General features: G+C 42.1%; 1 protein-coding gene across 2 annotated transcripts in view; it reads left to right on the plus strand.

The window, feature by feature from the left end:
• The window catches only part of Nup214 (nucleoporin 214), an 88,967-nt gene that overhangs the window by 48,264 nt on the left and 26,182 nt on the right, over positions 1 to 14,521 (plus strand). For both annotated transcript variants that reach the window (XM_046451514.2, XM_058581849.1), the window contains exons 25-29: positions 1,780 to 1,855; positions 3,628 to 3,706; positions 7,378 to 7,468; positions 9,983 to 10,044; positions 12,392 to 14,221. In XM_046451514.2, coding sequence (XP_046307470.1) covers positions 1,780 to 1,855; positions 3,628 to 3,706; positions 7,378 to 7,468; positions 9,983 to 10,044; positions 12,392 to 14,221 — 2,138 coding nt within the window. The remainder of the gene's footprint in view (positions 1 to 1,779; positions 1,856 to 3,627; positions 3,707 to 7,377; positions 7,469 to 9,982; positions 10,045 to 12,391; positions 14,222 to 14,521) is intronic.

Raw genomic sequence — 14,521 nt, forward strand, 5'->3', positions numbered from 1 at the left:
CTTGTAGTCCTTTGGTTTTTGTTTCCAGGCGTGGAACAGAGTTTCAGGATGAGTTGCTGGTGTCCTTTAGGTCTGTCGTGCTAGAAGGTAGGATGCAGCCTTCTAAGACACAGTCATCTGGATTGGCTTTAACATCTTGTGAGCCTCTAGCTGTTGATTTCCATGTGTTAGCTCACGATTGTGCACAAATATTGAGTGTATTTATTTGGGAGCCTGCTATTCTTTTCTGTTCGCCCTTTTGGAACATGGTAAGATTTTTGGTTTATTGACTGAATTTTTCTGTAGGGGTGTCACATGGCCTGGTATGTAGGTACTGTGAATCATTAATGGTGTGTGTTTGGGGATTTAGGATACCCAGGAGATGTATAACATTGTCACAAGTAAATAGAACAGTAATTATACTGAGTGCATCATTTAATTTATTCTCATATGGTAACCAAATTTGGGATATAAATTTTTTTCCAAGATTTGGATTCATTGCTGCGTTTATTTTTATTCCTAGTTTTCTTTTGTTTGTCAATTGAGAAAGCTTAAAAGAGTTTCATTTCCCTTGTGATTCTCATGGGCTCAAACTATTTCTCTTAGCAAGTCTGCCGTGTCCACCCAGGGATCTCTGGGTCCCAGCCGTCTTGCTTGCGCATTCCATTTCTCCATTGGAGATAAGCAGAGGTGAGGGGAGAGCACTGGGTCTGTGCGCCTGCTTGGCGAAACATCTCAGGGCAACAAGGATGTATTCCTCCAGAGAGACACACATTTACAGGTTTTTCTAGCTTTAGTCGAAACAGATTTTGTTTCATTGAAAATAAGTGTATTTTTCTTCTTTCAATCTAATAAAGTCTGTTTGGAAGGTTTCTGTGTTTTTCCAGCATAGAATCCTGACGTGATTAAGTTGTTGGATAATTTTCTTCATGAGGCATCAGCCTGTCATTCCTCTTCCAAGTTAACTTTTTGCTAGAAAATTTTTAATAATCCTTCCTAAATCTGGGAAGAGTTCTAAAAAATGAAACCAGATCCTACAGCTATTACTGTTATACATTTCAGTCACGGTAGCATTGGGTGGAGGACAGATTGATGGATTGAAAAAATTGTCCCCAGGAGGCATTTCTCCAATGCTGTTCCATTGACAGGTGATTTTTTTCCACCTGGTGACACAAACACTTAATGAAATAAGAGTTCCCAGCACACAATGCCAGGGTTAATAGAGGATAGTGACAGGAAGGCTTTCTGCAGGTAGGGGTGCACTTTTCATACTGGATCAAAGTGCAGGCTGGAAATGAAACAGTGGCACCGTTGACTCCCTTATATGCTGACCCATGGGGCCTGCGCTCTCGGGGATAGCTGCTGTGAGAAGCTAGATTTTCTCTTTGGATAGCATCTTTGAGCACCTATATATTCCATAGATCCTGTTGAACATTTTTCCAGGTTTGGAAAAGAGTATCAGGAATTCCCAACATGGTCTAGAATGGGAGAAGGTCAAAAAGAGGGAGGGGTCCCCCTCTAGATAAGAAAAAGATCTAGTGCTCAATAGTTGAAAATTATTTTCTTAGAATGACAGGAAGGAAATAAGTTTTAAGGTCACTGCTTTGCCTTTTATGCTACAAATCCAGATTTCATTTAAAAAATTTATTCTTCAGTCAACAAAATGTCAGATGAGTTTGGTTGGGATCCCAGACATCTGTATTCTACCCAAAATTGGTGTATTGGACAGAATGTTGGTTCAAGGATGAATGTGACTTCCACCCAGACCTGCCTCTTTGAATGTATCTTTGTGTTTTTCAGTTCTTCAGTGCCATACTCCACAGCCAAAACACCCCACCCAGGGTTAACCCCAGTATCTGCCAGCCAAGCCAAGCAGGTAACTTAACTGATTTTTACTTTAGCAGTCATGAATGTCTGTCTTTGTAACTGAAGATTGTTCTGACTCAGTTTAAATGAGCCACAGTCTGATAAAGATCTGTGATCCTTTTTCTGCAACTTACGACAGTCTTCACGTAGTTTACCAGAGCAATTGGTTAGGTCTTAATGCTGTCTCAGTGGGGCGATCTGACATTCTGCACTAGTAATCTTGGGTTGTAATTCTAATATCATACGTTTGGATGAGGTGTTTTGGTTTGTAGTTTACTTTCACTTAACATCTCATTTACCATATACAGCTGTTCTGTGCAGTAGGTGTTTAGATATGTCCCACTGAGGCAGCAGCTTAAGCTCACCCAGTTAGTGACTGGTGGAACCAGAGCTGGGACCTATGGCTGCTGACTGCTGCCTGTTGTGCTATCTCACTGCTCCTTTCAGCCTCAGCTCAGGGACAGTGTCTGGGTGTAGGCTGTCTGGTTTTCTCCTGCAGTGTTTTTCAGAAGTTTCGTATTTTCAGTGATGTTATGTCTAGCTTTGGGTGTTTAACCAATAAACAATGTCTCCTACAGAACAGGTTACATTGTAAACAGTTAAACAATCTAAGGAAATAATAGGAGATGGGTGGTAGGCAGATCAGCCTCTCTCTCTGAAACTTTTCCCAAGGAATCCTGGTTTCTTCATCACTCTTAACATCTATCTCTGCAATCACAATTCTGGATATCAGAACTTGCCTTTGTGAGTTCTCAGACGTCCCTATTCCTCAGTCTGCCATGACAGAAAAATGCGCAGTTAGCATTTAGTATTCTGGGGGTGTGTTTGCATTCACCTTGGAGGACACATGGTGAGGGGTAAATCATGACACATAAGTTTTGGAGCATGGGCTGTAGGTGAGAACTCAGATAGTTTTGCATGTAAATTCACTGGTAGCTAAACCATTTCCTTCATTTGCTTATGCATTCATTTGTCCACCAAATACTCAAGTACCTTTTATGTGCCAAGCTCTGTGCAAGCACAAGGAAGTAACTACAGCTAGCCAGGGTAGACTGCCTCCTAGAGCATACCCATTAGTCCTCTTTCTGTATTCCCATGTAATCTTATAGGTGGTTGACTTAATCTGTTAAGTCCCATCCTCCCCAGGGTAGGGTACCTAGAAAAATTTAAATTGAATAGGGACAAAAATACCACTTATTCTGGGTGTAGTGGTGCACACTGTAATCACAGCAGCTTGGGAGGCTGAGGCAAGAGGATCATGAGTTCAAAAACCTCCTCATCAATGGCAAGGTGCCAAGCAACTCAGTGAGACCCCATCTTTATCTAAATAAAATACAAAATAGGGTTGGGAATGTGGCTCAGTGGTTGAGTGTCCCTGAGTTCAAGTCTGAGTACCACCCCCACCCCTAAATCACAGCAACTTTAGAAATAAATGTTTTTAGAGTTCTGTTCTTTAGAGGAAAGTAATAGATGAGTGTTTATAGAGCATTTGAAAACATGTCTCTTTTTTTTTTCATATATATGAAATATTTTTTCATATATATGGAAATATACATAAAGGGTTTATAAGCTCTAGATTATGATTTCCAATCTATTTAACTCACTTGTATCAATTTCATTGAAATATTTGCATAGTTAAAAAACCTGGGACATAATGAGTTAAATTGAAACTTTGGTTTCTTTCTGCCTTTTTTCTTTTTTTTTTTTTTTTTGTAATTAAAGTATTCATGCTTGCTTGATTTATGATTTTAACATGAACATTTTTCTTATGTGGTCCTCCAGGGGTCTCTGATAAATTCTCTGAAGCCTTCAGGACCCAGTCCAGCAGTGGGTCAGTTATCATCTGGTGATAAAACTTCAGGTCAGTTTGCATATTTTTGTTTTAGTGATAATTAAGGTGAATTTTTAACACCAATGAGAATAATATAGTATTGCATTGAAATACATCAAATGTTTTAAATCTATAAGTTCATAATGATACCAAGAAAACTATTTTATCATTACTTTAAAAGCTGGATAATAAAGATAAAGGAAGAAGCATTAATCCTACCACTTCTAGAACTTGCACCAATGGATGGCAAACGTTTCTCTTTGTAGTTTCCCACTAATGGTTACAGGTGATGGATCATGTTAGAACTTGTTTTGCAAATTCTGATCAATCAAGGCACCTAGGGATAGAGTACCAGTCACTGCTGGTGTCACAAAAAGGGATAAACGGACCTTATGTGTGTGCTTCCTGGTAAAAGAACACAGTACTAGTTATGAAGCAGTATTGCCAAAAATAATAAAATAAAGTAAAATGAGAATCTGATTAAGGCTCTAAGATCATTGCAACAGAAATATAATGTAAGCCATATATTTTTTTTGTAAACTTCTAGTAACCACATTATAAAGAATAAAAAGAACCAGGTAGAAATCATTTTTAGTAAATTTAACTTAACCCAAATATACCCAAATATTATTTCAACACACAATCAACATGAAAAGTATTAATGAAATATTACATATTGTTTTTTGCAAAATAGTGTAAATTTTATACTCTCAGTGCATCTCAATTTGGACTGGCCACATTTTGAGTGTGCAGTTGCCACATGTAGCTAGTGGCTACCATTTTGGACAGTACTGCTCCAGATCCAGGTACCAGCTTAGAAGAACATAGACACAAATGAACATGGGAACCTCAGTAGAGGGGTCCAATAGCAAGATCCAAACTATGGGAAATTCAGTAGGTCAAAACCGGGTTTCCTCACCAGAGATTGGCAAGGAAAAGGTGAGATTGAGGAAAAAGCTGTAGACGGAGAAATTGAAAAGGCAAAAGAGAAAAAATCAAGGAGAACTTCCACGTCATGTTTGTAAATACAAACAAATGATATAAATAGGAAAAGAAAAAAAGTCAGTACCACCAGTGTTCAGCTTGCAGTTGCATTTGAAAAGACAAACAAGGGAGTAGAATGAAAGCTTCTAGATTGGCTAATGTGTTTTCTTTACCTGGGCAGTGGTTATATCATAATAATCATGGTTACTCTATGCATTTATTGCAAGCAGTGTTCTTTGTTATGTTTTATAATGAAAACATGAGAGAAGCACCCCATAGAGTTCATTATTCTAGATCACAGAGAAAGTAGACACAGGATATCAAATATAGAGGTCATATTTGAAAGGCCTCAGCTGTTGAAAAGTTTCTAGAAAGTATTGAGCCCTTCAACAGCTTCTGAAACTTTTGAGTTGAATTTGAAAACCATCAGAGCAAGAGGAAAAGGTCTTTAAATTCTTTCCCTAAAACAGAGCACTAGCCTTGCTTTCTCCCTCCCTGTCAAATGATCACCATTTAGAAATGAATGGATCAGAATGTTGACCCTCCCCTTTCTTGTATATAAAGGAATAAAAATTCTCTTGGCTCATAATGACAGTGTAAAAGCTGGTAAGATGTAAAAAAAAGTAAAACAGATTTGTTATAGGGTAAAATCTGAGTAGAGCTCAAAAGTCAATATGCTAAGATTTTACGGCTTCCCACACTTGCCCAGCACTCACTCCAGCATGGCTATTCTTATTTAATTAGTTTTCGCCCAGGGTCTGCATTACATAAGCCAATTCTGTATAAGCTGGCATCTGATTTTCATGTGGGTCTTGCTTACTGTCCTCTTTTGTTGGCTCCTTCTCTGTAGCCTACCTCCTCTGGTGTGGGTGACTCTCTGTCCCCCGTGTCAGCATTGTGCTGCCTACAGGCCCACATGTGTACTACCCTCTGGATTCTGGCTTTTACTCTGACTCAGTTTCCCACGTGGGTCTTCAGTAAATTCTGTTGGAGACAGCTTTCACCCCTTGACTGTCCACTTCCCACACCTCTGCTCAGTCATTCGTCAAGGGTCATCTAAAGCTTTCTGATTGGACATTGGGTTTTTCTTGAGTAAATATTCCTTGTACTCAAAGCCATTATTGAGTAAACTGAAGTTGTATTCTAGAATTTTGATTAATGTGGAGCCCCAGTTGGTATCATGTGTACCTCACATGAGAAGGAGGTATACAGCACTTCTTAAGTGGGGCTTGACACTTGATGTAAAAAGGAAAAATTTAGAGAAATTGTCAGATTTTGAATCATTTAGGATTCAAACTAAGACTTGTTTTTCTATTTCTGGCTAATATTTTAGAAAAAGATTTTGAAAGATCATATAGTCTAGCTTCTTTCAAGAACTTCATTGAAGAGCTCCTTGTCACTCTTGAATCTAAGAATCAAGGAACCCTAAGGGACTTTGCTTCATGCATGTTGTAGGCAAGTAGTAGATTGAGAGAACTTTCTGGGTTGTACCACTCCACAGTAAGGGTGCGAGGCCCTTCATTGTTGCTAGGTGTCTGCTGTGTGTTTCACTGGCCGGATAGTCAAGGTTGAGAAAAGGACTTATTTTTTTTCCCCTCTTGGAAGGAAAACCTCCCTGAAAAATACTAAGTTTGCAAAAAAAATTCTCTTAAAAAAAAAAAAAGCATTTCTAAAACCTCTATAGAATGATTATTTTATTGGCTAATACTGAAAATACTTTTATTGTTTTTCTGGTTATGAAACTTATGTAACCACAAAAATAATCTGGGTGTAGAGAGATAAAATATAGGGCACTCCTGCACTTCCCAGCAAACTTGGGAAGCTGAGGCAGGAGGATCACAGATTTGAGGCCAGCCTGAGCAACTTACTGAGATTGTTTCAAAATAAAAATAAAAAGGGCTGGGGATGTAGTTCAGAGGTAGAATGCCCCTGGATTCAATCTCCAGTACCACAAAAAAGAAAAAACATATAAGTAATCGTCCTATTCATCTTTCCAGGGTTGGCGCAGACTTTCTTACTCATTTTACATGGTGGCCTAAGAGGCTTTGTATAGTTCCCTGTTAGATTTTTAACAGCACTATGCCTATAGTTTGGGTTGTTTCTTAGAGAGTTCACAGTGATAAGCGAGGCAGCACTGAACATGTGTACACATTTAGAAAATATCTACCCCATATTCATTTTTTTAAGTATTTTTTTCTTAATATTTGGTTTGTTTGATTTGCACTTTCTAAATGGAAAATGTAGAAAGGTATAGAGAAATCGGTATGACATTGTAAGTCTGCAGTGAAGTCACCACTAAGAAACCTTGAACATACTAATCTATGTATCTTTGAATTTTTTTCCTTCATTGTATGTTAATTTGAAATAATTATAAAACTGCATAGTTGCGTATATATTGCTCAAGCCTCACATCATAAGCATTTTCCTATACCATTTAATCTAGATCTATTTAAAACTAAATTTAAGCTATATTGGAATTACCTGGGAAGGAGAATGTAGCAAGCCTTAGGTTGGAACTAACATTGGCAGCACTGGAGAGCAGATTCAGAGGCCCTCAGCAAGGTTAGGTAGCACGCGACTCCATGTGGCTCCTGACTTATCACAGGAGGCACATGGGGTTCTGGAAACAGAAGCTGCAGCTCTCAGCAGCGCCATCAGGGAATTACAAACCAGAATAGTGCTTCTAACTGATTTTTTTGTAATGTCCTTATTTTCAGGGACAGGGATAGCCAAGATAGAAGCAGCTGTGACCTCGACTCCATCTGCTGTGGGGCAGTTCAGCAAGCCTTTCTCATTTGCTCCATCAGGGTCAGTAATGAAGTTAAGTTTTATGGCAAATCACTAGCTATTTTATTGATAGCTTCCCTGAATCTTAAAATCAGGAGAGATATTTATATGTTTATTAAGTGTGCATGAATCCCAAGTTTTTATCATGGCAGTAATCCATCTGCTAGTATGGCAGCAGCTGAAAATCTTAAGGTAAATCTATTTCCTCTTTGTGGTTCATACTTATACATACATGTGTTATTGCCTGTTTGTTTATATATTTTGTTTTTAACCTAAACTTCATTTTCTTTGGGTGATGGTGGATCTCTTTTAAATCTGTAGGTCATCTAAAATACTTCATTCAGACACCATTTGGGGTCTGGGTATGACACTCTAGTTGGCTTTAATGCACTGAGAGTTAGTATTTAAACCTATGCAGAGGGGCTGGGATTGTGGCTCAGCGGCAGAGCGCTCGCCTAGCACGCGTGGGACCCGGGTTCGATCCTCAGCACCACATAAAAATAAAGCATTGTGTTGTGTCCCTCTACACCTAAAAAAAATAAATATTTAAAAACAAATAAATAAATAAATCTATGCAGAGAAGGCAGGGAATAATAGCCATTGTAGATTTTGGTTTTCTATATAGATGTTAGGGGATCTTTTTTAATTTCTTTCTTTTTTTTTTTTTTTTTAAAGAAATAATGATGGCCATGCATATAGAGTCGAGTCATTTGATGAAGGTTTGTCTGACCACATTCCCAGGCAGGCTTTTGTCTACTGTGTGAGACAGTGCTGCTCCCTGGGTATACAGGCTCTTTGGGAGCCTTGCGAGCCGCTGGAGTGTCCTCCTCCTGCCCTGATGGGCCAGCTGGCTGTGTCATACCATCCACACATTTGTTGCTTTTGGAGGTCCCAAGAAAGTCCCTTCTGTACTTTGAGTTTTTCCTCCTACAACAGAAACCACACCAACTCCATCCCCTTTCCCTGGTTTTAATATTTCTTGACTATTCTTCAGCCTAGCACATGAAAAGAAAAGAGGGCATTAGGATAGAATCCGAGGGACAAAATTGTATATTATATATTTTTTCTATGTTGTGAATCATTGTTTTATCCTTCTCAAAGATAATTTGGAACAAATTTTGAAGAGTATGTCAATGCCAAGAATTATTTCATCTTTTACAAATGTTAATACAAATGTGAATAATTCATTCTTGCTCCATCATTCCCATTTTTAAAATAAGATGGGAAATTTTGGGTTGTTGAGCCAGTGGCTTGCCCTCTATTAGATAAAATTTCCTCACCAAGGTTGAAATTTGCCAAGAAACAGCAGGGTTTTTTGTTTGTTTTGTTTTGGTCTTGTTTTTTTTGGTACTGGGAATGGAACTCGAGGGCATTTAAACCACTGAGCCACATCCCCAACCCTTTTCATTTTTTATTTTGAGATAAACTCTCCCTGAATTGCTTAGGCGAAGCAAGTTAGGCCTACATTGTTGAGGCTGACCTCAAACTTGTGATCCTTTTGCCTTAGCCTCCTGAGTCATTTCTGTCCGCTTTTTTTTTTTTTTTTTTTTTTATTTATTTTTTAGTTTTCGGCGGACACAACATCTTTGTTTGTATGTGGTGCTGAGGATCGAACCCGGGCCGCATGCATGCCAGGCGAGCGCACTACCGCTTGAGCCACATCCCCAGCCCTGTCCGCTTTTTTAATATGATAAATATTTAACACATCTTTAGATGGTCTTTGTGCATTTGAGAGAGGCAGCAATGACTAAGAAACTATAAATCCTTACATTTTTTAACATATTTTACATGCTTGGTCGTTTATTCTTTAGAACTCTGTAAAATTTGCTGTTTGCACTTTAAGTACACATAATCTCTTCTGTTTACACTCATGCTGAGCTTCCTTCTTCAGCTGTGCTATCTTCACTTGCAGTGTAAAGAACATGTGTGGAAAAAGAAAGGAGTTGGAAAGTTTTGAACCAAATTTTCCCTGCTCAGAGCTAAAAGTTATGTCAAAGTTGCAGAGATAGTGACTCCTGTTGCTTTCAGTCCAGCATCTCTCTCCTTGTAGCATGGGGCTCACCTGACATGGGTTTCAAGTTCAGAGTGGGCTCTTAGAGGTTCTCCCTGGTCCAGGGGCTTCTGCCTTGCTAGACTACTTTTGCACTCCTCCATGAGGCAAGCCTTTACTCCAGTCCCTGTGCCCAGCACACATGCCCAGTGTTTTTCCACTGCTGCTGTTCTCCTTTTCTTGGAATAAGTCTCCATGCAAACCCTTGCCATGGGAAGCCCTGCCCTCCCTCCATGGCCTGCTGTCCCTCCAAAGTCTTTCAGCCGCTGCCACTGTCTTAGCTCCGCTGTACATTGCCTCTCCTGCTGGGAGGTGTGAAGGGACTTTGCTGCTTCCACAAACATGCTCTCACCCTGATGCTGTTTACGTAGCGTGTTGATTCTTTTAAAAAGAGGTTGTATGAATGGATTACACAGCGAAACATTGGAAGGGCAACGTTATGCCTCAAGTTTATTCCCTTTTAACTTCTTTTTCCACTCAACTAGGGCTGGCTTTAATTTTGGGATAATCACACCAACACCATCTTCTAACTTCACTGCTGCACAAGGTCAGTCTCTGTGTGATGTAGCACTGCTTTTGTGTTTTTCCTAAACAAGGGTGGTTTATTTTTGTACAAATATATTGACATTTTAACTGTTCCTCAGTCTTGCTTACAATTTCTGCAGTAAGTTTTGGTAATGTGCAGTAGAAACATGTGCATGTGGTGGGCGCTGTAGCTCAGTGGTAGAGCCGCCTGCCTGGCACACTCATGCATCCTGGGTTCCATCCCCACCACTGGAAAAAATAAGTTCGATTTGAGAAACTTTTTCTTCCGTAACTTAAAATTTCATTGATTTGTAGTGATTCTGTAGGATGAGGTAGACAGTATTGTGAATATACCTTGGTGTTCCCACCCCCCCCTTGAAAAACCTATCAGCGACCACACTGGTCCCTCCATGTTGTTATAAATTCATCAACTAACATCTTTGTTTGGTTTCTGGTACTGGTGATTGAGCCCAGGGCCTTATCCAAGATAGGCAAGCACTCGGCCACTAAGCTTTATCTCAGCCCTTTTTATATTATTTTGAGACAGGATATTGCCAAGTTGCCCAGGCTGGCCTTGGACTTATGATCCTCCTACCTCAGCCTCCCCAACTAGGTGGAGTCACAGATGCACACCCAGTTAACATGTTTCTAATGCCTTGAAGAATTCAGATCTATTTTTAAAAAAAAAAAAAAAAAATTGTCATGTGCCTCTCAGTTCTTGGTTTGTCTTTTGTTTTAAAAGAAAGCTGTAATTATAAAAGTGATATGTTCAACGCCAGGCACAGTGACATACACCTGTGATCCTCACTACTCGGGAGGCTGAAGCAAGAGGATTGCAAGTTTGAGGCAAGCCTCAGCAACTTGGTTTTATCATGTCTCAAAATGAAATAAAGAATGACTGGGGGTGTATCTCAGTGGTAGAGCTGGCCTAGGCAAGTGTAAAGCCTTCAGTTAAATCCTTAGTACTAAAAACAGGTGGGGGGTGGGGTTCTTATTGAGGAAAACAGGGAATATAAAAATTCATGAAGGAGTTTAGAATCTCCACGTGTACCCCTCAGTAATAACCATAGCAGTGCTCTCTCTTTTTTAATATTTTTTATAGTTGTAGTTGGACACAATAACTTTATTTATATGAGGTGCTGAGGATCAAACCCAGGGCCCTGCACGTGCCAGGCAAACACTCTACCGCTGAGCTATAACCCCAGCCCCCATAGCAGTTCTTTTATAGTTCCTTCTAGGAGTTTTGTCTCCCACTTAGTTTGACATAATGTCTATTGTGAATTTTCCAATATTGAAAATTTTGTATAAATATCATAGTTCTTTCTGTTGATAGAATTAATCTGCCAGTTTTTACCCATCCACCATTGGACATTTTGGCTATTTCCAGGTTGTCCCTATTATACATAATACAGTGCCTTTTATTTTTTACTCAAAAATATTTTTTGTTTTTAGCTTTTCAATTATGAAGCAGAGTCTGGCTATGCTGCCCAGGCCGACCCTGAACTCTTCCTGGTCTCAAGGGATCCTTCTTCCTTAATTTCCAGAGTAGCTGAGGCAGGAGTATGGCAAGTCCAAGGCCAGGCTAGGCAGCTTAGCAAGACCCTGTCTCTAATAAAATAATAAAAGGACCAGAGGTGTAGTTCAGTGGCCGAGTGCTTGCCTAGCACACACCAGGCCCTGTGTTCAGTCCTCATTACCACCAAAAAAGAAATATATATATGAAAGGAACAAAACTATTTGTCAAAAATTATAAGGAAAATTAAAATAGGAATAAAAATGTGATAATAATTCTATGTAAACTTAATTAACATGAAAATAGACAACAATCCAAAACCATAAACAAGCTCAACACTAACAGCGATAAAAGAGCTTACTGAGTTGAGCCCTAGTAAGTGTCCCTAAATTGTGCCTAAAAATGACCCTGGATTGACGCTTGGTGTCCGTAAATATAGAGACCACTTGCATTTTGAACCAGATCCTAACTTCTCAGGGGGGCTGTGGGCTAACACCATGCTGAGGGTATTGGGGAGGGAAGCTACACTGGTGTGGAGTCAGGAAATTAGGGGAGGTGCCTTTTTTTTTTTCTTTTTTGGGTAATTTATTAATTTCAAGTATTGTGGGTGTCATGTGTATTATGATTTAATGGTCATGAATGGTCCCCTCCTTTCCACCTCAGGACGATGACTCAGATAAAACTAACTGTAGAGAAGCACTTGTTCTTTTCTCCCCAAAGGAAGCTGCTGTTAAAGCCAGCGATTCCTGTTCCTTGGAGGGGAGAGGCTTTGCTTAGGAATGCAGTCAGTGGGAATGTGATGATAGGGCCTATTTTGCTGAATCCAACCCGTTTCCCAATTTCTCTCTCTTGCTAGGGCCGACACCCTCCACTAGAGAGTCGAACCAGCTGGATGCCTTCTCGTTTGGTGGGGGAGGCAAACCCTTTTATGACACCGTTCCGGAGAGCCCCACTCCCTCCACAGTCACGCCGGGACCCAGCACTCCTGGAGCTGCCACTGCCCCTCCAGGAGACTCTGCCCCCTCTGGCAGCAGGCCCACGGCACCTGCTGGAGTTCCGCTCTCCACCGCTGCTAGCAAGCTGGAAACACCGCCGTCCAAGCTGGGCGAGCTTCTGTTTCCGAGTTCTCTGGCGGGAGAGACTCTAGGAAGCTTTTCAGGACTGCGGGTGGGCCAGGCAGAGGAGTCTACTAAGCCAGCCAGTAAGGCTTCCTCCACAGGCCTCACCAGTGGCCAGCCAGCCAAGACTTCAAGCGCGTCCTCGGGCTTTAGTTTCACTAGCCCTGCGGTGCTGGTGAAGCCTGCGGAGCCCCCAGTGCCCTCCTCTGTACCTGCCTCCGCGGCAGCTCCCCCAGCAGCGGCCAGCACGGGCGCCAGTGGTTCCACAGCTGGCATCTTTGGCAGTCTGCCACTAACCAGTACGGGGGCCTCTGGGGTGATCAGCTTTGGTGGGACTTCTTTAAGTGGCAGCAAGGGTAGCTTTGCATTTGGAAGCCAGCAGAGCAGTAATACAGTGTCGTCCTCTGCATCCCCGTCAGCTACGACTGCCACTCCCCCTCCAGCCTCATTCCCCACCTTGTCATTTGGTAGCCTCCTGAGTTCGGCATCTGCTCCCTCCCTGCCCATGTCCTCTGGAAAGAACACAGAAGAGGTCACATCGCCAGCTGTAGCCGAGAAGTCGGGCAACAATGAGGTCTCCACACCAACAGCCTCGCTCCTCGTGCAGCAGCAGGCTGCCCAGCCTCCCCAGGCTCCTCCACACACTCCCGACTCGGTTAAGAAAGAGCCGGTTCCTGTGCAGCCTGCAGTCAGTAGCCCCAGCACAGCAGCAGCTAGTACCAGCCTCATGGCGCCTTCCATAGAGGCCATTCCTGCAGCCACGGGAGGCTCTGATGACAAAGCGGAGGCAGCCTCTCCTCCTCCCACCTTTGTGGTGCCGGGGCAGGCTGCTCTTGCAGCAGCTACGCTCCCAAGCACGGGACCCTTGGCTGTTGAAACATCAGGCTCCCCCACAACCTCTAGCCCTGTTTCCAGTAGTGCTACAGGCCCCACCACAGAGACAACAGTGTTTGGGACTGTTACTTCTGGCTCATCGGTCTTTACTCAGCCACCTGCTGCCAGCTCTAGCTCAGCATTCAGCCAGCTCACCAGCAACACTGCCACTGTCCCCTCCACCACCCCCATGTTTGGGCAGGTGGTGGCCAGCACTGTGCCAAGCCTATTTGGGCAGCAGACAGGCAGCATAGCCAGCACGGCAGCCGCCACTCCACAGGCCAGCAGCTCTGGGTTCGGCAGTCCTGCTTTTGGTACCTCATCCCCAGGGGTCTTTGGACAGACGACCTTTGGCCAGGCCCCAGCCTTTGGACAGGTGACGAGCAGTCCTGCAAGTGGCTTCTCCTTTAGTCAGCCTGGGTTCAGTTCTGTGCCTGCTTTTGGTCAGTCCGTCTCCTCCACCCCTGCGTCCACCAGTGGGAATGTCTTTGGTGCGTCCTCGAGTACAAGTAGCTCCAGTTCCTTCTCATTTGGACAGTCTTCTGCCAACACAGGAGGGGGGCTCTTTGGTCAGAGCAACCCTCCTGCTTTTGGTCAGAGCCCTGGTTTTGGGCAGGGAAGCTCTGTATTTGGTGGCACTTCAGCCACTACCTCCACGGCAGCACCCTCGGGGTTTAGCTTTTGTCAAGCTTCAGGTAAGAATTTATATATTTTTACTTTGTTCCTCTCTGTGCTATTTTAAACATGTACAGCAAACTTGTATTACTTGGTAATTAAAAGAAAGGGAGAAGCAGCAAAAAAATGTGTAAGATCAAGAAAGGAGCTTGGCGCACATGCCGCAAGAATTTCCTGGCCTAGTTGGCCAGGTCTGCCTCAGCACGCTCTCTACTCTTCCAGCCAGCAGAATGCCAGCTTCATGGGAAAAACCAAGCATCTTTAGTTTAAGATCAGGGAAGTAAATGAATGACTCATACATAAAAAATTTTGAAATTGGA

This window comes from Marmota monax, unplaced genomic scaffold (genome assembly GCF_021218885.2).
Source record: "Marmota monax isolate L192 unplaced genomic scaffold, Marmota_monax_Labrador192_F-V1.1 WCK01_AAM20220418_F8-fsc00020, whole genome shotgun sequence".
Taxonomy (NCBI): domain Eukaryota; kingdom Metazoa; phylum Chordata; class Mammalia; order Rodentia; family Sciuridae; genus Marmota; species Marmota monax.